The 22,856-nt window shown below is 42.4% G+C and overlaps 1 protein-coding gene across 3 annotated transcripts; it reads left to right on the top strand.

Annotated features, from left to right (window-relative positions):
- The first annotated feature begins 511 nt into the window (after nt 1–511).
- LOC139564141 (palmitoyltransferase ZDHHC18-A-like) lies at nt 512–16,006 on the top strand. 3 transcript variants are annotated; one of them, XM_071383359.1, is made up of 9 exons: nt 512–619; nt 2,053–2,213; nt 2,451–2,600; nt 2,684–2,821; nt 2,948–2,999; nt 3,518–3,620; nt 5,940–6,052; nt 6,478–6,580; nt 13,257–16,006. In XM_071383359.1, exons 1-9 carry the CDS (start codon nt 585–587, stop codon nt 13,704–13,706), a joined length of 1,305 nt encoding a protein of 434 aa, XP_071239460.1. In that variant the 5' UTR covers nt 512–584; the 3' UTR covers nt 13,707–16,006. The 3 variants fall into 3 exon arrangements, with proteins under 3 accessions (XP_071239460.1, XP_071239459.1, XP_071239458.1); XM_071383357.1 differs by lacking the exon at nt 512–619 and adding an exon at nt 869–1,665; XM_071383358.1 differs by lacking the exons at nt 512–619; nt 2,451–2,600 and adding an exon at nt 866–1,665.
- The last annotated feature ends 6,850 nt before the right edge of the window (nt 16,007–22,856 follow it).

Genomic DNA, 22,856 nt, shown 5'->3' with positions numbered 1-22,856 from the left:
TCATGGCACGCCGATGACACTGGCGGTCTTCACCTGAACAACTCTAACTTTGTCAAATAAGCACCAATCGGGGTCAAACAAATCTAGCTAGATAGCCAATGAGCTGGGCTTTACGGGAGTATCCGGAAACCCTGTGTCTGTCGCAAAATGTAGGTGCTAACCGTTTGCGACAGCATGCCTTTTCCTTTTGGACAAAAATTCTAAGAATATTCAGAGTTATGAAGTTATGAAAACTGGTTGTTTTGCAAATGTTGAACTTATAATATGGCTACTAATACTGGACAAGCTAAATCAAAGTCGAAGTATACAGATGTGACGATATTCTTGCAGAAAAATGTAACTGTTTCCTTCACGATTTGCCCATATGTAGCTGGGTGACTTCACACTAAATGTCATGGAGAACGCTCATACTTCAAGTTATCCGCCTGAAACTTTGCACATACACTGCTGCCATCTTGTGGACACCATCGGAATTACCGAGTGATGGCTAGAACTGGGACCTTTCTCTTGCATTTCAAAGATGGTGGTAGAAAAAAAACGTTTTGTTTTTTCTTTGTATTTTCTTCTACCAGATCTATTGTGTTATGTTCTCCTACATTCAATTTACATTTCCACAAACGTAAGTGTTTCCTTTCAAATGGTACCAAGAATATACATATTGTTGCTTCAGGGCCTGAGCTACAGGCAGTTAGATTATGTATGTCATTTTAGGCGAAAATTTAAAAAAAGGGGGCTATCGCTAAGAAGTTTTAATTAAAGGAATTAATTATTATTATGTCCATTCGTCAGGTTAGGACGCCGAGGGATGAGAACACGTTGGTATGTCGGGTATTGGTTTCCCGCAGTTATGTTATTAACGACCGTGAGGGTATGTGTTCGGCAGGCAGATGCAGGAACGCCTCGAAATGCAGGCTGCAGTTGCACAGTATTGAGTTTTTTTGGGCGGAAGGCAAAGATGGCCACACCGCTTGTTGAGCATTTATCTAGTTAGAAAAGAATATAAGCTTGTCGTTAATTGTGAAGCAAAGGACTAAATAGTGGAGTCTGGCAGTCGCATACAACGAACGATTATATATATATATATATATATATATGTATGTATGTGTGTGTGAGAGACACAGAAGCTGTCTAGCTACATTTTGGTGGCGTGTCGATGGCTAGCTAACTAACGTTAGTATGAATGGGAACGCGGTCGCTGTTTTGGCTGCAATGAGCTTGATACTTGGCGAAATAAATTGCTAGAAGAATAGTGATAGTTAGCTAACGTTAACTGGTTTGCTTGCATGATCGCTTAATGATCTCGTAACTAGCAGAAACATTCGATTAACGTTAGATATATACCCAACTTTAGCCAGCCCGGTGGTTAGTATGCTAACGTAAACAACTACTGTAGCTAGCTAACTAACTTAAATTGATCACCGGACCCTATTACATTATGAAAAACTGTGAGTACCAGCAAATTGACCCACGGGTACTTTCAACACCCTCGTCAACGCAACCCTGTACCGAAAATAATGTGCAGAGGTCTCGGAGAAAATGGGAAGTATTTCCAGGGAAAAATCGCTTTTATTGCGATGGACGGATTATTCTGGCCAGACAAAGTGGTATCCTGCCTCTGACACTCGGCCTTATCATTGTCACAAGTGGCCTTTTCTTTGCATTCGAGTAAGTGGCTATGCATCATAATATTGCTTCGCTTTTGTTTAACTTGACGTTACCAGTCTAGACAGCCATCTAACGTCAGTTGCATAGCTAACTAGGTAGTTAACATTTACATTTAAGTCATTTAGCAGACGCTCTTATCCAGAGCGACTGAGTAGGCTTCCTCGGTTATTCAAAGTTTCTGACTAGTTAACTAACAGTGAAGCTCAGGGCCATACATACCTACCTAAAAATCAGTTTTTGCTTTTGTTTATTTTGTCTATTTGAATTGAGCTTGTCTCTGGCTCATGTAGATTTTAGAGTTGTACAGTAGGCCTATTAGAATGGGTGTCTCAACCACTCAAGGCCAGGGACAGACAAGCTCTCATATCCACTCTTGTCCTCTTGCAGTTGCCCATTCCTGGTGACTCACCTGACCGTCTGCATACCTGTGATTGGTGGAGTGTTGTTTGTGTTTGTGGTCACCTCCCTACTGCAGACCAGCTTTACAGACCCTGGAATCCTGCCTAGGACCCTGCCAGATGAGGCTGCAGACATTGAGAAGCAGATAGGTAAGATAGACTTAGGATATAGTGTAACAGACTGGGGTGATGGCTGAAGAGCTAGACCAGCTGGGGTATGTCTGGGGTCAACTGTTTCAGTGGCGGTCATAGTACAGATTAATATCCTTCAGCAGCATGTGTATTCAGTTAAGATTTTGTTTCATATGTGATCTAGTTGATGTCAACAACATGATTGCATTGATGTCAGAGAATCGATCCCTCCCTCTAACCCTCCCCTGATTCAAGACACCTCAGGTTCCTCCACGTACCATCCCCCTCCGCGCACCAAAGAAATCCTCATTAACCAGCAGGTGGTGAAGCTTAAGTATTGCTTCACCTGCAAGATGTTCCGCCCTCCTCGGACCTCACACTGCAGCATGTGTGACAACTGTGTGGGTAAGGACTGTATGGGTAGTGACTGTTGTTCAAAGTGTCCAAATATGCCATATCTCAATTTTTTTTTAATGTTCTGCCCTCAGAGCGGTTCGATCACCATTGCCCGTGGGTGGGGAACTGTGTGGGCAAGCGCAACTACCGCTTCTTCTACAGCTTCATAGTCTCTCTCTCCTTCCACACCTCCTTCATCTTCGGTTGTGTCGTCACACACCTCACGCTACGTATGTATGCTCACTCGCAAACAAACACGAATGCACTATGTTGTTTCCTTCCCTGCTGTTCCGTGACAATATTAACTGTCGAGTGTTCGTATTGGGTTGCTGACTTTTTACCTTCCTGTTTTTCAGGATCCCAAGGAGGGAATGGCTTAGTTCTGGCCTTACAGGAGAATCCTGCCAGATATCCTTTTCACACCAAACATTCTCTCTATCTCATTACAATCCCTGTAGTGGCTTAGATGCCCACACTGCTGCTCTTGCTCTTAGCCCAGAGATAAAAGTTGACAAGGATTTTGTTCCTGGTTCTAAGACTTTGGCCTAAGCCCACTCATTCCTAATAGGATCAGTTCCCTGTAGGCCATTCTTCACACACTGGCAATGGTGTAAGCCTGTGGCTTTTAGACAGATGGCAAAACTTCAGAAGCAGGTGTGCACCCTAATGTTGTCACACTGGCTGGCTAGACACATTATGTGGTTTACAATAGTGGGTTTTGTGATTTCTTCTAAACCCAGAACAGTTAGTAATATGGTATAATTGCAGTTCAGGGAAACCAGTAGTTTGGCCTTCATGGCTATAATATTGTGATTCCCTAAGATTCACACATTAAGGCCTTCTGATGATCATGTAGCTCTTGTTATTGATAGTCATTGTTGATAACCTTTGCTAGTGTATGTTGAAGCCTTGACAATCCCTCTCACTGTGGTTGAACTAGTTATTTGCTTCTTCTCCATTTGGTCTATTCTGGGGCTTTCAGGTTTCCATACATACTTGGTGGCCTTCAACCTCACAACAAATGAAGATGTAAGTACCAACCATAGATCTTGAAAATAGTAGATAGTGATAGCGCTGACATCATCCACGTATTCCTATAGAAAACTCCAGATGGCGTATGAGGCCAGAACTATTTGAATTTGAAGCGCCCCATATTGCTGAATGGCACCAAAAATCGCTAAGGATCATGGTCAACGTAGTTTTCATCCTGCTTGATAGTCAACACGGAGCCTCCTCATAGCCTGCCGGCCTGTGAATGGTCTGTCAGCACGTGGTCCTGTGTGACGACAAATGTAGTAGTCAGACTGGATCCCTATTTAATACAATATCTCGATTTGTAGCGAACTTTAAAATAATTCAGTGGGGATCGAACTTGATCATGCTAAACACATTTTAAAGTCCAAAACTTCTGTCTAAAAAAAGTGTTTGGCCTGTTTTGGCGATGGTAATTTACATAGGTTTTCTATGGAAGACCAGGGCTTTTGGTTGCTACACCGCTAGGTTGCTACTCAGGACAGAACTCATTAATGCATTGGAGAAATTAGAGGCTTCACAAGTAACTGAAGATTAGCTACCTATAATAAACTCAGCAAAAAAAGAAACATCCTCTCACTGTCAACTGGGTTTATTTTCAGCAAACTTATGTGTAAATATTTGTATGAACATAAGATTCAACAACTGAGACACACACTGAACAAGTTCCATAGACATGTGACTAACAGAAATGGAATAATGTGTCCCTGAACAAAGTGTGGGTCAAAATCAAAAGTAACAGTCAGTATCTGGTGTGGCCACCAGCTGCATTAAGTACTGCAGTGCATCTCCTCATGGACTGCACAAGATTTGCCAGTTCTTGCTGTGAGATGTTACCCCACTCTTCCACCACCAAGGCAAGTTCCCGGACATTTCTGAGGGGAATGGCCCTAACCCTCACCCTCCGATCCAACAGGTCCCAGACGTGCTCAATGGGATTGAGATCCGGGCTCTTCGCTGGCCATGGCAGAACACTGACATTCCTGTCTTGCAGGAAATCACGCACAGAACGAGCAGTATGGCTGGTGGCATTGTCATGCTGGAGGGTCATGGCAGGATGAGCCTGAAGGAAGGGTACCAAATGAGGGAGGAGTATGTCTTCCCTGTAACACACAGCGTTGAGATTGCCTGCAATGACAACAAGCTCAGTCCGATGATGCTGTGACGCACCGCCCCAGACCACGGACCCTCCACCTCCAAATCGATCCCACTCCAGAGTACAGGCCTCGGTGTAACGCTCATTCCTTTGACGATAAATGCGAATCCAACCGTCACCCCTGGTGAGACAAAACCGCGACTCGTCGGTGAAGAGCACCTTTTGCCAGTCCTGTCTGGTCCAGTGATGGTGGGTTTGTGCCCTTAGGCGATGTTGTTGCCGGTGATGTCTGGTGAGGACCTGCCTTACAACAGGCCTACAAGCCCTCAGTCCAGCCTCTCTCAGCCTATTGCGGACAGTCTGAGCACTGATGGAGGGATTGTGCGTTCCTAGTGTAACTCGGCAGTTGTTGCCATCCTGTACCTGTCCCGCAGGTGTAATGTTCGAATGTACCTATCCTGTGCAGGTGTTGTTACATGTGGTCTGCCACTGCGAGGACAATCAGCTGTCCGTCCTGTCTCCCTGTAGAGCTGTCTTAGGCGTCTCACAGTACGGACATAGCAATTTATTGCCCTGGCCACATCTGCAGTCTTCATGCCTCCTTGCAGCATGCCTAAGGCACGTTCACGCAGATGAGCAGGTACCCTGGGCATCTTTCTTTTGGTGTTTTTCAAAGTCAGTAGAAAGGCCTCTTTGGTGTCCTAAGTTTTCATAATTGTGACCTTAATTGCCTACCGTCTGTAAGCTGTTAGTGTCCTAACGACCGTTCCACAGGTGCATGTTCATTAATTGTTTATGGTTCATTGAATAAGCATGGGAATTAGTGTTTAAACCCTTTACAATGAAGATCTGTGAAGTTATTTGGATTTTTACGAATTATCTTTGAAAGACAGGGTCCTGAAAAAGGGACATTTATTTTTTTGCTGGTTTTATATTTTGTTTAGTACTCTACACATACTTTTTTTTGAGGATTGTTTCTAAAATGTTATTGAACAGATGGTGAGAGAGACAGAGGTCGAAGATAAGAGTAGTTGGGTGAAAGGGCAGGTGGACAGATTTCAACCTATTCAGGCACGGTAGACATTGTGCCGAAGGAAGCGGTATTCCTGCTAGACCACCAAGGCCGCACTACACATCCTAATCACCTAAATATACAGTACTTGAATGTTTGATCCTGTTTGGTCTCCAGACTGCTTCTTAACTTTGTCTTTCCTGTGCAGATAAAAGGCTCCTGGTCGAGTAAAAGAGGTGCAGAGGACTCTGGGAATCCCTACACTTACGACAACATCTTTACCAACTTCTGTGCAACGCTGTGTGGGCCCATGCCCCCCAGGTCAGTATGTATGGCTAAACCCCCACATCAATCAAAGTTGCTACTGTCAAATGAAATGTATCTCAGTTCACCCTTCGTTAAACTTGGCTCCCAACTTTGGGCTCCCACGTGGCGCAGCGGTCTAAGGCACTGCATCTCAGTGCAAAAGGCATCACTACAGTCCCTGGTTTGAATCCAGGCTGTATTACATCCGGCTGTGATTGGGAGTCACATAGGGCAGCGCACAATCGGCCCAGCGTCGTCCAGGTTTGGCCGGGGTAGGCCGTCATTGTAAAAAATAATTTGTTCTTAACTGACTTGCCTTGTTAAATAAAAAATAAATAAGTACCTCAAGGATACAACTTGCAATCAATGAAATGTCCTCTTGGGTATGGAAATTGTCTATGTATCTTTCTAACATTCTCTTTTCCTCTCATGTCTTTCAGTCTAATTGACAGAAGAGGCTTTTTGGCCCCTGAAGACATTCCACCTGCTGTTGCAGTGGACATGGGGCGGCCCCCTTTCCTGGCCAAGAATGACACAAACATGGTAGGGCCACCATCTAGTGGCTACATGTCCTGACCGTGCTGTAGTTCAAAAGTCTTCACCTTGACCCTTGGAGAATCTCAATTGTATACTCCTCGTGTCCTCTCACCTTCTTCAGGAGAGTGGACTCGAGGAGTATGCATTTGAGATTCTGCCCCTGTGCCTGTCCTGCATGAGCCCACTATATTCCCTTCAGACCCCCCCCTTCTCCAAATGTACTTACCATAGTATGTTACATATTGTGTCATAAGAGGGAGGATGGTGCACATTCTATTCTTATAATGCACATTAGGGATAGGACACTGCATCCATGAACATTACGTCTTGCTTTTAGTGTTTTTCTTTTTACCTGATTTTTAAATAATTGGTATTTGCCTGAATCGGAACTACCTCTTAGCTGTACCCCTATGTTTTTTGTTGTTGCAAGTTTGTATAGTTGAACGGTTTCCACACTCGTGTTTATTGCACCTGTGTGGACCAGGCTATAAGTGTAGATATCCACAATGGAAATTAAATGGCTGAGGTTTGTAGAAGCTAATTTCTTGCAACAGAGATGCTTTCAGAAAACGGTTGAAAGTTTAGGTTTACATGGGTGAACTCTGGTTTTACATAGATGTTTTTTTATTTTATTATTAAGTACTTTATCACCAGTCATATTGTATTCACTTACAGGCAGGTCTTTGAAAATTCAAGTCACTTTATATTGTTGCATTATGTTCATCTAATTTGTCTTGATTATTTATTTTATTTAACCTTTATTTTACTAAGCAAGTCAGTTAAGAACAAATTCTTATTTACAATGATGGCCTACCCCGGCCAAATCCTAGCCCGGATGATGCTGGGCCAATTGTGCGCCTCCCTATGGGACTCCCAGTCACGGCTGGTTGTGATACAGCCTGGAATCGAACCAGGGTCTGTAGTGACGCCTCTAGCACTGAGATGCAGTGCCTTAGACCGCTGCACCTCTTAGGAGCAGCGATATTGTTTGGACTCCCAAAACAATATTTGGGGTGTCCAATCAAAAACAGAGTTTTCACTCTGTAGGATAGTCAAAATTAGGGGGACTAAATCAGTAGAGTCCAGAGAATTATTTTTCTTCTCTAAAATAGTGCTGTGGCAGTGATGAAATTGTCAGCTGGTGATTGTCATGCAAATAACTTCCAGTTTTACTGTAATTGACCATTTAATTAACATCAACACTTTTAGTGTCTCCTGGCTTCCACGCATAGTCTACAAGCAACTGATGCAGACTCATGGAACATCTACATTTTAAAAAGTCTAATAAATTCATAACCTACACCAGCGCAATAAATCCATTATTTATCTTAGGCTACATTTTCTTCAGACCTGTCTATTTCAGAAAAACAGAATGGCATATTCTGAATTGTCCTCAACTTGGGCTATGCTATATGGCTCTGGGCTACACTAGTTCATTTAGCAGACTCGATTTCCTTAGAATTCTGTGGCATTATTTTATAGTATGAAGAATACAATTGAACATAACTGAATATAATTGAAAGGATATTTCGAGGGAGTGTGCTTATGTGGCTATTCTGTGTTGAGCAGTTAACAAAGAAACAGGTCCTCCTATATGCTTAATTTACAGTTATTCATGCAACTTTAGTTGCGATCCCTGGTGAGTGCGTACTGTGCATATTCACTATTTATCCTTGTTGGGTCAGTGCTACTTTAATGTTATGGCTATGCAATCTACTCATCAACCTATTATTTGTAATGTATCTTACATAAGTCTGCAAATGCGATGATGCATGGAATGCTTTATTATGAAGGTGCATTTTTTTTAAGGTGAAAATTAGCTTCCTCAAACTCACGTGCCGCCTATGTACGCTAGGTTGTGTGCTTAATTTTAAGAATTGAGCAATAAATATAGCCCCACAAGAAGCTGGGATCCTCTTTCAAATAGGGGCCGGTCATAACTCTTATAAGAACACGTTTCACTGTGCTCTCTAACCGTGTTCCAGGGGTCCTAGGCCTGTAGTTTACGTTTGGAGTTATTCGACCACTTTAGTTAAAAACCATATCAAAACATATAGGCCTATGGGCTAGGCTACATGATGTGTGTGACTGATTTGAAAAAGTTGCTGTTTCTTGCCTTACTGCACATGCTGGGCATCATTCACAAGTGATAATATTGTCACTCATCAGACTATTCTTAATTTAATCTTGTCTTTACATATTGTTAGGTTCTAAATGAACCTAGTATAACTCAGACGATTAGTAAAGCTTAAACCAAGTTTATTCACCCATTGGGTCATACAGCTGCATAAGACAAAATATATATTCACACAAGCACTGATATTGAACACTTTCTCCTATACTGAGTTTCCTCCTACACATCTGAACAGCCAATGCATCTCTGTTGCTAGACAGAACCTTAGTGATATCTGTTCTTCTTCACCTCATTTGACCTGGCTTCGACCCCAAATTGCTCACTCCTCCCCAACTCACGGCTATCATATTGACTTCACAGTACCAGACTGTGTCTCTTCTCCCATAGGATCCCTGATGGCTAACAATAACATAGGACAGATTGTAAACAATATACATTCCCCTCTCTCCCTCAGTGACATGAATAAGTATATTTCATATTTTCAGAACCCAACAATATACTAACTAATACGTGTGAAATTAGTTCTGATTTAGAATGGACCATTATCATGCACCTGTTGGAACAGTGGCAAGAAAAAATATTTGAACCCTTTGGAATTACCTGGATTTCTGCATAAACTGGTCATAAAATTTGATCTTCTAAGTCACAACAATAGACAAACACATTCTGCTTAATCTAATAACACACAAACAATTATACGTTTTCATGTCTTTATTGAACACACCGTGTAAACATTCACAGTGTAGGGTGGATAAATTACGTGAACCCTTGGTTGACCCTCCTTTGGCAGCAATAACCTCAACCAAACGTTTTCTGTGGTTGCGGATCAGACCTGCACAACGGTCAGGAGGAATTTTGGACCATTCCTCTTTTAATAGCCTACCAAACTCGCTAACGGCCAGTCGCTAATGGCCAGGTACACAGCGATCTATTGTCCCTCTAATCTCTAGTGAACGATTCGGAACATGAAAAATCATATTTGTCTTGGTAAAATTGATTTTATAACATAATGAAGTGAAATGTCATAACCAAAGTGTGTTTTCACCCACTGAATTATATATTTTTATCCTATAATATGAAGCATTGTAGAGGCATAATTATAAAGTGTTCCCATCTTATACTCTTGTGAATTCAATGGTTTTTACTAGATTACTTGTAGTTTTTCATGTCTGTCTGTAATTTTTGTAATGACTTGGTGCTGCCTATCTTGGCCAGGACGCTCTTGAAAAATAGATTTTAAATCTCAATGAGCCCTTCCTGGTTAAATAAAGGTTAAATAAATAAATCTTAAATATTTATTTTTAAGGTTGGCCTCTAAGTTTCCTTCATCTTGGCTTAGTAATGATCTTTACCTGTTTTTATTAAATGATTTTCTGTTTTTAATCTTTCGGTAACTCCATATTACCATCAGTTTATCCTGCAGTCCTGAGGCCTTTTTTCCCTTAGTAGCTTTTTACAATTTGAGTGATTCTCCTTTTTATACCAGAACTAAACTGACAATCTCTGTGCTCCACAGTGTGTAACACTTTTAACTCCCAGTTTTGTGATGTGTTCCTCCCACTCCACTATAGGAGGAGAATTGTCAGGGTTTTGCTCTGTCCTGCACAGCCTGAAGGGTAACTTCCTCATGTAGAGGGTCGATGGTAAGAGTAGGGCTCAAGCTCCAACCCATCACCACACGTTTATTTTTGCTGTTATCTGTTCAGTTTGCATGTTTATCATGTGTGGCTGCTATCATAAGTAACTGTGAAATGACATCACAATTTGTGAGAAATATATGTTGGGATACTGGCTTATCACCCATCCAATTGTAGGGTTTTAATTTCCGTTAGTACATTGTATTCATTACTCAGTAGAACAAGTGTCACTGACTCACTAGGGCAAGTGGAAAGGTGTTGTGAATTGAGCCATAGTATGTTGTGGGGCATCATGATGTGCCTTACCTCTGGAACTGCATGCCACTCTGCCACTATTTGAGCCATAACTTATCCTTCATCTCCCTCTTCATTAATCCCTATTTTTCTCTCAGCCCTTTCTAGGCATGTGGATGTCATGTTGATGACTTGATGTAGAACACACAGCTTAGAACAACTGTAGCATCATATTCTCAAACTTGGGCTATTCCTATTATCAATCATTGTCTCTTATGCCCTGGGGCAGCTGAGCACATGTGGTGAGGTCAGAGGTTACGGTAGCCTTAATCCTAAACATTCATCTGTTTGTCTCTTATCCAATTTGATAAGGAAATGTACTTACCCATATGCAATTGGGGGAGGAAAGTATCATATAACCCAGTGTAATGAGGATATGGCATGATGGTTTACTGACAAACACACCCTATTCAAAAGTACAGTAAATAAGATTGTATTTATTCACTAGAAGTGGTGTCACTGGAAGCATAATACACTGTTCAAAAAAATAAAGGGAACACTAAAATAACACATCCTAGATCTGAATGAATGAAATATTCTTATTAAATACTTTTTTCTTTACATAGTTGAATGTGCTGACAACAAAATCACACAGAAATTATCAATGGAAATCAAATTTATCAACCCATGGATGTCTGGATTTGGAGTCACACTCAAAATTAAAGTGGAAAACCACACTACATCAAAGTTGGATCAGCCTGTAATGTCCTTAAAACAAGTCAAAATGAGGCTCAGTAGTGTGTGTGGCCTCCACGTGCCTGTATGACCTCCCTACAACGCCTGGGCATGCTCCTGGTGAGGTGGCGGATGGTCTCCTGAGGGATCTCCTCCCAGACATGGACTAAAGCATCCGCCAACTCCTGGACAGTCTGTGGTGCAATGTGGCGTTGGTGGATGGAGCGAGACATGATGTCCCAGATGTGCTCAATTGGATTCAGGTCTGGGGAACGGGCGGGCCAGTCCATAGCATCAATGCCTTCCTCTTGCAGGAACTGCTGACACACTCCAGCCACATGAGGTCTAGCATTGTCTTGCATTAGGAGGAACCCAGGGCCAACCGCACCAGCATATGGTCTCACAAGGGGTCTGAGGATCTCATCTCGGTACCTAATGGCAGTCAGGCTACCTCTGGCAAGCACATGGAGGGCTGTGCAGCCCCCCAAAGAAATGCCACCCCACACCATGACTGACCCACCGCCAAACCGGTCATGCTGGAGGATGTTGCAGGCAGCAGAACGTTCTCCACGGCGTCTCCAGACTCTGTCACGTCTGTCACGTGCTCAGTGTGAACCTGCTTTCATCTGTGAAGAGCACAGGGCGCCAGTGGCGAATTTGCCAATCTTGGTGTTCTCTGGCAAATGCCAAACGTCCTGCACGGTGTTGGGCTGTAAGCACAACCCCCACCTGTGGACGTCGGGCCCTCATGGAGTCTGTTTCTGACCGTTTGAGCAGACACATGCACATTTGTGGCCTGCTGGAGGTCATTTTGCAGGGCTCTGGCAGTGCTCCTCCTGCTCCTTCTTGCACAAAGGCGGAGGTAGTGGTCCTGCTGCTGGGTTGTTGCCCTCCTACGGCCTCCTCCACGTCTCCTGATGTACTGGCCTGTCTCCTGGTAGCGCCTCCATGCTTTGGACACTACGCTGACAGACACAGCAAACCTTCTTGCCACAGCTCGCATTGATGTGCCATCCTGGATGAGCTGCACTACCTGAGCCACTTGTGTGGGTTGTAGACTCCGTCTCATGCTACCACTAGAGTGAAAGCACCGCCAGCATTCAAAAGTGACCAAAACATCAGCCAGGAAGCATAGGAACTGAGAAGTGGTCTGTGGTCACCAGCTGCAGAACCTCTCCTTTATTGGGGGTGTCTTGCTAATTGCCTTTAATTTCCACCTGTTGTCTATTCCATTTGCACAACAGCATGTGAAATTTATTGTCAATCAGTGTTGCTCCCTAAGTGGAGAGTTTGATTTCACAGAAGTGTGATTGACTTGGAGTTACATTGTGTTGTTCAAGTGTTCCCTTTATTTTTTTGAGCAGTGTACAATGGACAGGATAAACTTCATGTCACAGCAGCCAAACTAAAGTAGCCTTACTGTAACTCATGTTTCTCGAATTACATTCTACCCCCTACTACTACAGTATTGCCTTCCTTGCTGTTGCATATAATGGATACTTTCCCTGGTATAAACGAGCCCATCTTGTCAACCCCGGTGACCCAAGGGGAACCATACACTTTGTCCTGTCCTACATATCCCCTCACTCCCCTATCAGGAGGGAAGGGAAGCTTCCCCAAGCTTTGTATCTAATCGTCTCTTTCGCCTTTGTTCCTCCCTGTCCTGTGCTAACAGGATTGTCACCAACAACTCACTCTTTCTCCACAATGCCATGCTGTCGCACCTAACCTGGTTATTGCTCTTACGTTAATCTCACTGTGCCGCTCCAAACTAATGCTTGTTTTCAGCTCCTGTGCTTTTCCCTTCATTAACCATGTTCTGCCATATCATTGTCTGTCTCTCACTTCTTCATATCCCTTCGTCTTTTTCCTTCTCTTACGTTTCCTTTTCTCACTTTTCCCTTTTTCTTGACTTCTCTGCCTTCCTCCTTTCTTCACACAGTGCACTCAGAGAACTAAGGACCTTCTGGAGAGGGTGTTCCGCTCTCCTGAACTCCAGGGCCTCTGGCCCCTTGGCACCCCCGAGACTGCCCCTGGCCAGGAGTTGAGAGCCAGACCAGAGTCCAGGTCCCCAGCCCCCTCCTCCTCCACTGGGCCTCCCCCCTCGAGCTGCTCAGGGTCTGCTGATGGGTGTCTCCTCAACGGCTGTTCTGGGTACGCCAATGGGTTTCCCCCCACGGGCTGCTCTTGTTCTGCCAATGGGCATCCCCCCACAGGGTGCTCAGGGCGCCAGGCCCCGTCCATGGAATGTCCCCCTGTGAACAGCAGCAAGAGACTCTCGCTGCACTCCAACAACCCGGCCTTCCGCCTGGCCAGTCCCTCTCCCTCCTTCACCCACAATACCATCATCCTGGGAGACGCTCCTGATATGGGCTTCATCCCACTGCACTGAGCAGACTCAGTGGCTCCAGTAGGACTGCTTCAGAGAACATTCCCCTTCCACACAGCTCCCTGAAACTCATTAGTGGCTAAACTGCCATTAACCTTTTGTAAGGGCTTTTTTTTAACCATGAACTTTTTCATGGAACGTACTGCTTCTTCTGAACTCAGGACTTAAGCCAGTTTTTTCCCCTGTCCTGTTGGTGATGAATTAGCTGGTAAACATTATTTCATAGAATGTTTTATTCCTCAAAGGAAAGATCTCCTACTGGCAGCAAGTTAAACTTGGTAACACTGACAAGCACAGATTTTATACACGTTTTATACACACTGATTCATAGAACATTTGTTTCACAAAGCTTCAAGCCATATGTACTCACTTGGCTGGTGTTCCAGTATAGTAACTAAGTAAGCAGCCTCTTTGCCTTTTATGTACTCTGTTGTATTACCTCTTATGCAAATCATTCATACACTTATGACAGAATAGGGGTGTGTCAGAGGGCTTTTGTTAGTGGATAAGTAGGTTGTGGTCTACCTGGCTTCCTATGCTCTTGGTCTTAGCTGTAGTGAAAACACCCAAGGTCTCCCAGTGTGAAAGGGCTCTTTGAAGTTCCACTCCCTCGTTCTACTCTACTGGCTTTTGGATCGGCCATGTTGTGGATATTGTTACGTATGTTTAGTCCTTGGCTGCAGTTGAGACTGACTCATTTTTTTTTTTTTTTTTTTTATCCCCTTTTCTCCCCAATTTTCGTGGTATCCAATCGCTAGTAATTACTATCTTGTCTCATCGCTACAACTCCCGTACGGGCTCGGGAGAGACGAAGGTCGAAAGTCATGCGTCCTCCGAAGCACAACCCAACCAAGCCGCACTGCTTCTTAACACAGCGCGCCTCCAACCCGGAAGCCAGCCGCACCAATGTGTCGGAGGAAACACCGTGCACCCGCCCCCCTCAGTTAGCGCGCACTGCGCCCGGCCCGCCACAGGAGTCGCTGGAGCGCGATGAGACAAGGATATCCCTACCGGCCAAACCCTCCCTAACCCGGACGACGCTAAGCCAATTGTGCGTCGCCCCACGGACCTCCCGGTCGCGGCCGGCTGCGACAGAGCCTGGGCGCGAACCCAGACTCTGGTGGCGCAGCATAGCACTGCGATGCAGTGCTCTAGACCACTGCGCCACCCGGGAGGCCCGAGACTGACTCATTTTGATTGGATGAGACGAGCTATTGTCTGTAGTGGGCTGTTTCCCAAGGTTGCTGATGACTGACATCGTAATCTGTTGGACCTCTTTTTTGTTGTTGTTTATTTTCTTCTACTTAGGCTCAAAGTGTTCAGATTGATTGTTGGATTTAAATTCAGACTTGTTTTTGTATATTTATTTCTCACTGTGTTTAAGAGAGAGTGTGTAAATGTGATAGTGAATGTATTCTGTGTTTGAACTGACTGGTACTAGACTTTGACTGTCCAAGCTAAATGAACATGTGCTTTAGGGAAAGAGTTCATCGTGAGCTTGCATTTTTGATTGTCCTTTATTATTCTAATTTAAGCACTGATCCAAATACAGATCCACTACTGCCTGCTGAGTTTCTGGTGTTTTGGAGGCCTGGTTAATACATTTTGACACAATGTTAACTGTTCAATTAACTTGCTAAGGATATTGAAATGTGACGCCTGGTTCCCTCTTTTTCCTCATGTATTTTTACTGTAATGGCACATGTTGTTTTTTCGTAGAGAAGTAAGGTACAGATTAATAATGTGATATGTAACGGTTTAGACCATGTTTGAAGCACAGAACATCTAGAAGTGTAAGATGATACCGCTTGCAGGCAATGCCTTGAAGTGAACTTTGCCTGTGCTGCTAATGGCATGAAACCATATATCCCTTGGACTGGTCGTTTATCATAGACTACTAATCTGTAACGTGACATTACACTGAAGGTAATGCCGTTGGCCACAAGGGGGAGTTATTTTCTTCCACATAACAGCTTTATTATGTTCTAGGTACCTTTTTTATAGACTAGAGCAATTGGGGTAGGTCCATTGATGCCTACTTTTCCTTCAATATAGTTAAATGAACTGTGCGTAGTTGTGGAGGACCGCTGTGTGGTAGTCAACCATTTGTGTATTCGTACATTTGAAACCTTATAACTAGGTCGGTTGGATCAAAGATGTTCAGCGCTCCTACAACTGTTATGACTATAAGCTGTGCTTGTACTATTATGGGCTGTTTGATTTGGTTTTGTAGCCTGTAGATCATTTCTGTGAGGATTAAACGGAGGAACTGTACCATTGTTCATTAAAAGTCATTAGCTTTCTACTCTGTCTGTTTTTTCCCCTGCCTCAGGAGTCTAGTTCAGATTGTTTTCCACTTCAGTTGTCGTTTGAGAGGTTTTGCAGTAGCAACACTGACATGACAATTCTACTCAGTGGAGGCTGGTGCGAGGCGCGATAGGAGGACAGGCTCATTGTAATGGCTGGAATGGAATGGTATGAAACGCATCAAATGTATGGAAACCACGTTTGACTTCATTCTTTTTATTCCATTCAAGCTGTTACAATGAGCTTGTTGTCCTATAGCTCCTCCCACCAGCCTCCACTGTTTCTACTGTACACCCAGGCTTTCTATGAGCACACAGAATCTCTGACCAATTGGGTCAGATCACAATGCTCCCAAACTGGCACATGGCCACTTTTAATTAAATAATCGGAGGGTTCCCTCTTATGAAGTACACACAATGAGAAAGTGTATGATAACCACATGTGCTTGCTTGGGGAACATCCAATAATGAAAAGGGTCTTGTGCATCTGTGATACCCTGGCCTGACCACAGACTACCAAGTCTCCTGGCAGAGTTTGTGGGTGTATGTTTATGAAACGGGTACAAAGAGATATATATATATATATATACAGTTGAAGTTCGAAGTTACCATACACCTTTTGACACAAATGTCAATTAGCCTATCAGAAGCTTCTAAAGCCATGACATTTTCTGGAATTTTCCAAGTTGTTTAAAGGCACAGTCAACTTAGTGTATGTAAACTTCTGTGACGCTCTCTCCGAGCAGTTTTGTGCTGTTTGTTGAATAAAATAAATAAAAAACATTTCTGAAACTAATCTCTCTTATCCTCCCATACATTTTTGCCATGCCATTATACAGTGCCTTCAGAAAGTATTCATAGCCCTGGACTTTTTCCACCTTTTGATGTTGAGATTTGTTGTCACTGGCCTACACACAGTACCCCATTATGTAAAACTGGAATTATGTTTTTCAAAATGTTCACAAATGAATTAAATATAAAAGCTGAAATGTCTTGAGTCAATAAGTATTCAACCCCTTTATGGCAAGCCTAAATAAGTTTAGGAGTAAAGTCACAAGTTGCTTAGACTCTGTGCAATAATAGTGTTTAACATGACTTTTGAATGACTACCTCATCTCTGTACCGCGCACATACAATTATCTGTAAGGTCCCTCAGTGGAGCAGTGAATTTCAAACAGATTTGACCATGGTTGTTTTCCAATGCCTTGCAAAGAAGGCCACCTATTTTTTTATTTTACCTTTATTTAACTAGGCAAGTCAGTTAAGAACAAATTCTTATTTTCAATGACGGCCTAGGAACAGTGGGTTAACTGCCTGTTCAGGGGCAGAACGACAGATTTGTACCTTGTCAGCTCGGGGATTTGAACTTGATACAAAGATACAGGCGTCCTTCCTAACTCAGTTGCTGGAGAGGAAGGATACTGACTTTAAAACAGAGTTTAATGGCTGTGATAGAAAACAGAGAGGTTGTTACTCCACAATACTAACTTAATTGACAGAGTGAAAAGAAGGAAGCCTGTACAGATTAAAAATATTCCAAAACATGCATCCTGTTTGCCACAAGGCACTAAAGTAATACTGCAAAAAATGTGGCAAAGAAATTCACTTTTTTTTGTACTGAATACAAAGGGGCAAATCCAATACAACGCATTACTGAGTACCACTCTCCATATTTTCAAGGTTTTTTTCAAGATAAAAAAGAAATGGAATGGAGCTAAGCACAGGCAAAATCCTAGGGGAAAACCTGGTTCAGACTGCTTTCCACCAGACACTGGGAGATGAATTCACCATTCAGCAGGATAGTAACCTAAAACACAAGGCCAAATGTGGAAAGCTCTTAGAGACTCAAACAGAAAGACTCACAGATTGTCTACAAAGTATTGACTCAGGGGTGTGAATACTTATGTAAATGAGATTGTTCTGTATTTCAATACATTTGCAAACATTTCTAAAAACATTTGTCATTATGGGGTATTGTGTGTAGATGGGTGAGATTTTTTTTTAAATGTAATCCATTTTGAATTCAGGCTGTGAATGTGGAATAAGTCAAGGGGTATGGAAACTTTTAATACTGTATTTCCTGTATTATATTATTTAAGAGGCTGTAAGTAAGAGCCTGTATTATAGGTACTGTGTGTGTCCTTTTCCCGAGTGATTCTGCATATACACACAAAAGAGAAACTGGAGCATGAACAAACAACTCTTAGACTAGTTACTATTACATAACTCCCTCTAAAACTGTATGTTGTATCTCATCCCACATCAAAGGCCTTCTCACTGCAGCATGTCAATGTTATAAATACATATCCTATCCTAACTTCAAACGGCTGGTCAGAAATCAAGTAGATGTGCCTCACAAAATGAGGAAGCCATGGCATCAGCGTTTCAGCATGTTACATTTTGACCGTAATCTACTTTAAAACAGATTTTGTCATTTCGTTGTTCTATTTTGCTAATATTTACCACCCTCACTATTAAACAGAATCAGAGTAACACCTAGTTGTGCCATTGTGGATATGCCAAGTCATACTGTAGCTGACATCTGGACCAGACCATAAACAGTTAACCAGTAGATGACTTGTTTCATTGCTTTTTATGTGTAACCTTCATTTAACTAGGCAAGATAGTTAAGAACAAATTCTTATTTACAATGACGGCCAAACTCGGACGACGCTGGGCCAATTGTGCACCGCCCTATGGGACTCTCAATCACGGCCGGATGTGATGCAGCCTGGATTTATAGCTGACTCGGTTTGGATGGCGAGGCTGAGGCGTACTATCATACATGTTAACCCCAAATATTTTAGGCCAACTCAGGCCAACCAGAGTATTAGGGGTGCATGGCCTGCCTTACCACTGAAGGTTGAGCAGGAGGGCATGTTTGGAGCTGAGGGAGGGCACATGGGGACGTAAGGAGTGAGCAGATCAGAAAGAAGGGGCAGCATTTACAAGTAGGTGTCCAGGCCAATGATAGGGGTGAGAAACAGATGCGTCTAATGTGTTTCAGATGAACTGATCCACCTCCAGGGCTCAGAGGAATGTAGGCTTGGGAGATATACTGACGGTACGATTTTCAATGCGTATGAGTTAAATATAACTAGAAGAAATCTAAGATGTGTACAATAATTTATATCCAGTCAGGGCTCCAGCTATGCATTTGTTTTGGCAACTTGCTAGCTAAGTGGCTAGATGTCAAGATCAAGCTCCTTTGTTACAGTGGAGACATTTAATACTTTCCTGGATTAAGATAGTTTTTTTGTATATACAGTGAGGAGAACAAGTATTTGAGACACTGCCGATTTTGCATGTTTTCCTACTTACAAAGCATGTAGAGGTCTGTAATTTTTATCATAGGTACACTTCAACTGTGAGAGACGGAATCTAAATCAAAAATCCAGAAAATCACATTGTATGATTTTTAAGTAATTAATTTCCATTTTATTGCATGACATAAGTATTTGATCACCTACCAACCAGTAAGAATTCCGGCTCTCACAGACCTGTTAGTTTTTTTTTAAGAAGCCCTCCTGTTCTCCACTCATTACCTGTATTAAATATGAAAATCTTGATACCACCCAACCCTATGGGTGGCAGGTAGCCTAGCGGTTGAGAGTATTGGGTCAGTAACCGAAAGGTCGCTGATTCGAATCCCTGAGCCAACCAGGGGAAAATCTGCCGATTTTCCCTTGAGCAAGGTACTTAAGCCTAATTGCTCCTGTAATTCGCTCTGGATAAGAGTGTCTGCTAAATGACTAAAATGTAAAAATGTAGAGGAATTGATGGCAGGGTTTATGCTTGCTCGACAACTGGCCCTGTTTTTGATGGGTCTGCATGTGAGACTTCTGACTGCAGTATAATAATTTGGCAACAGCATTGTCTTCAGTAGGCTGGGAATGGGAGTGTTTTGAAATAGAGTGAAATGGGGAGGTACTAGGCTTAACTTGTCAATTAAGAAATGCTTCAACCTTTTAATTTTTTTATATATATATTTTGCCTAGGGATTTCCCATTCAAAAGGATCTGCTGGCATCAATATCTGAATGGAATGACATTAGTATAATGCAGATAGTGTTTTTCAGAGTTTGATGGTAATGGTTTGAGGTAATTCACATTTGTTTGTCTACAACTTTCAGAGATTCACATTTTCTAAATGAGAAATGTGCAAAAGGAAAATGTAGGTTAAAGCAGGAAAGTCTTTAATTTTAAAAGGCTGTGTCTCCCTTGGATAAATACGTATGTGTTTGGTCAAATTGAAGCCAGGCTTATGGCTTTGAACATAGAGAAATTCCACATTGGAGGGTAATTTAACTGGAGTGGATTGATGGAATATGTTTTATTGATTTTGCATTATATGTACTTGAAGAATTTACACAACATAGTTCATATACTGTTTATATATGCAGTATATACAGTGGCAAGAAAAAGTATGTGAACCCTTTGGAATTACCTGGAATTGTGCATAAACTTTACATTAAATTTGATCTGATCTTCATCTAAGTCACAACAATAGACAGTAATTCTTAAACTAATAACACACAAATTATTGTATTTTTGTTGTCTATATTAAATACATAATTTAAACATTAGGTTGGGAAAAGTATGTGAACACCTAGGCTAATGATTCTCCAAAAGCTAATTGGAATCAGGAGTCAACTAACCTGGAGTCCAATCAATGAGACGAGATTGGAGACGTTGGTTAGTACTGCCTTGTCCAATAAAAAAACACTCACAAAATTTGAGTTTGCTATTCACAAGAATCATTGCCTGATATGAACCATGCCTCGAACAAAAGAGATCTCAGAAGACCTAAGATTAAGAATTGTTGACTTGCATAAAGCTGGAAAGGGTTACAAAATGATCTCTAAAAGCCTTGATCATCAGTCCACAGTAAGACAAATTGTCTATAAATGGAGAAAGTTCAGCACTGTTGCTACTCTCCTTAGGAGTGGCCGTCCTGCAAAGATGACTGCAAGAGCAGAATGCTCAATGAGGTTAAGAAGAAACCTAGAGTGTCAGCTAAAGACTTACAGAAATCTCTGGAACATGCTAACATCTCTGACGAGTCTATGATATGTAAAACACTAAACAAGAATGGTGTTCGTGGGAGGGCACCACAGAAGAAGCCAATGCTGTCCCAAAAAAACATTGCTGCACACCTGGGGAACACACAATACTACGTGTGGAGAAAAAAAGGCACAGCACACCAACATCAAAATCTCATGCCAACTGTAATGTATTGTGGAGAGAGCATCATGGTTTGGGGCTGCTTTGCTGCCTCGTGGCTTGGACAGCTTGCTAACATTTTGCAGGAGAATGTTAGGCTATCTGTCCGCCAATTGAAGCTCAACAGAAGTTGGGTGATTCAACAGGACAACGACCCAAAACACAGAAGTAAATCAACAACAGAAGAAAATACGCCTTCTGGAGTGGCCCAGGCAGAGTCCTGACCTCAACCCGATTGAGATGCTGTGGCATGATCTCAAGAGAGCAGTTCACACCAGGCATCCCAAGAATATTGCTGAACTGAAACAGTTTTGTAAAGAGGAATGGTCCAAAATTCCTCCTGACCGATGTGCAGGTCTGATCCGCAACTACAGAAAACGTTTGGTTGAGGTTATTGCTGCCAAAGGAGGGTCAACCAGTTATTAAATCCAAGGTTTCACATACTTTTTAACACACTGCACTGTGAATGTTTACACGGTGTGTTCAATAAAGACATGAAAACGTATAATTGTTTGTGTGTTATTAGTTTAAGCAGATTGTGTTTGTCTATTGTCACCTAGATGAATTTCAGATCAAATTTTATGACCAATTTATGCAGAAATCCAGGTATTTCCAAAGGGTCCACATACTTTTTCTTGCCACTGTGTGTGTGTATGTAAGTATATACTGTACAATTGAAGTCGGAATTTTAATACACTTAGGTTGGAGTCATTAAATTACGTATAATTCACTGCATCACAATTCCAGTGGGTAAGAAGTTTACATACACTAAGTTGACTGTGCCTTTAAACAACTTGGAAAATTCCAGAAAATGATGTCATGGCTTTAGAAGGTTCTGTTAGGCTAATTGACGTAATTTGAGTCAATTGGAGGTGTACCTGTGGATGTATTTCAAGGCCTACCTTCAAACTCAGTGCCTCTTTGCTTGACATCATGGGAAAATCTAAATAAATCAGCCAAGACCTCAGAAAAAAATTGTAGACCTCCACAAGTCTGGTTCATCCTTGGGAGCAATTTCCAAACGCCTGAAGGTACCACGTTCATCTGTACAAACAATTGTACGCAAGTATAAACACCATGGGACCACGCAGCCGTCATCCTGCTCAGGAAGGAGAAGCGTTCTGTCTCCTAGAGATGAACGTACTTTGGTGCGAAAAGTGCAAATCAATCCCAGAACAACAGCAAAGGAGCTTGTGAAGCTGCTGGAGGAAACCGGTAAGAAAGCATCTATATCCACAGTAAAACTAGTCCTATATTGACATAACCTGAAAGGCTGCTCAGCAAGAAAGAAGCCACTGCTCCAAAACAGCCATAAAGGTGGTTTTAAACTTCTTCCGTTTAAGAATGATTGAGGCCACTGTGTTCTTGGGGACCCTCAATGCTGCATTATCTTTTTTGGTACCCTTCACCAGATCTGTGCCTCAACACAATCCTGTCTCGGAGCTCTACGGACAATTCCTTTGACACATGGCTTGGTTTTTGCTCTCACGAACACTGTCAACTGTGGGACCTTATATACACAGGTTTGTGCCTTTCCAAATCATGTCCAGTCAATTGAATTTAACACAGTTGGACTTTTATCAAGTTGCAGAAACATCTCAAGGATGATCAATGGAAACAGGATG

This window comes from Salvelinus alpinus, chromosome 35, assembly GCF_045679555.1.
Source record: "Salvelinus alpinus chromosome 35, SLU_Salpinus.1, whole genome shotgun sequence".
In the NCBI taxonomy this organism is placed as follows: Eukaryota; Metazoa; Chordata; class Actinopteri; order Salmoniformes; family Salmonidae; genus Salvelinus; species Salvelinus alpinus.
Note: the sequence above shows the minus strand (reverse complement) of the source record. Positions and strands in the feature narration are given on the sequence as shown.

What these genes read in the sequence shown, in the direction of transcription:
- LOC139564141 (XM_071383357.1), top strand. Translation starts at nt 1,436, where the DNA reads ATGAAAAACTGTGAGTACCAGCAAATTGACCCACGGGTACTTTCAACA. An exon ending in CGTCACACACCTCACGCTAC is followed by an intron (nt 2,822 to 2,947) that starts GTATGTATGCTC and finishes CCTGTTTTTCAG; the next exon opens with GATCCCAAGGAGGGAATGGC. An exon ending in ACCTCACAACAAATGAAGAT is followed by an intron (nt 3,621 to 5,939) that starts GTAAGTACCAAC and finishes TTTCCTGTGCAG; the next exon opens with ATAAAAGGCTCCTGGTCGAG.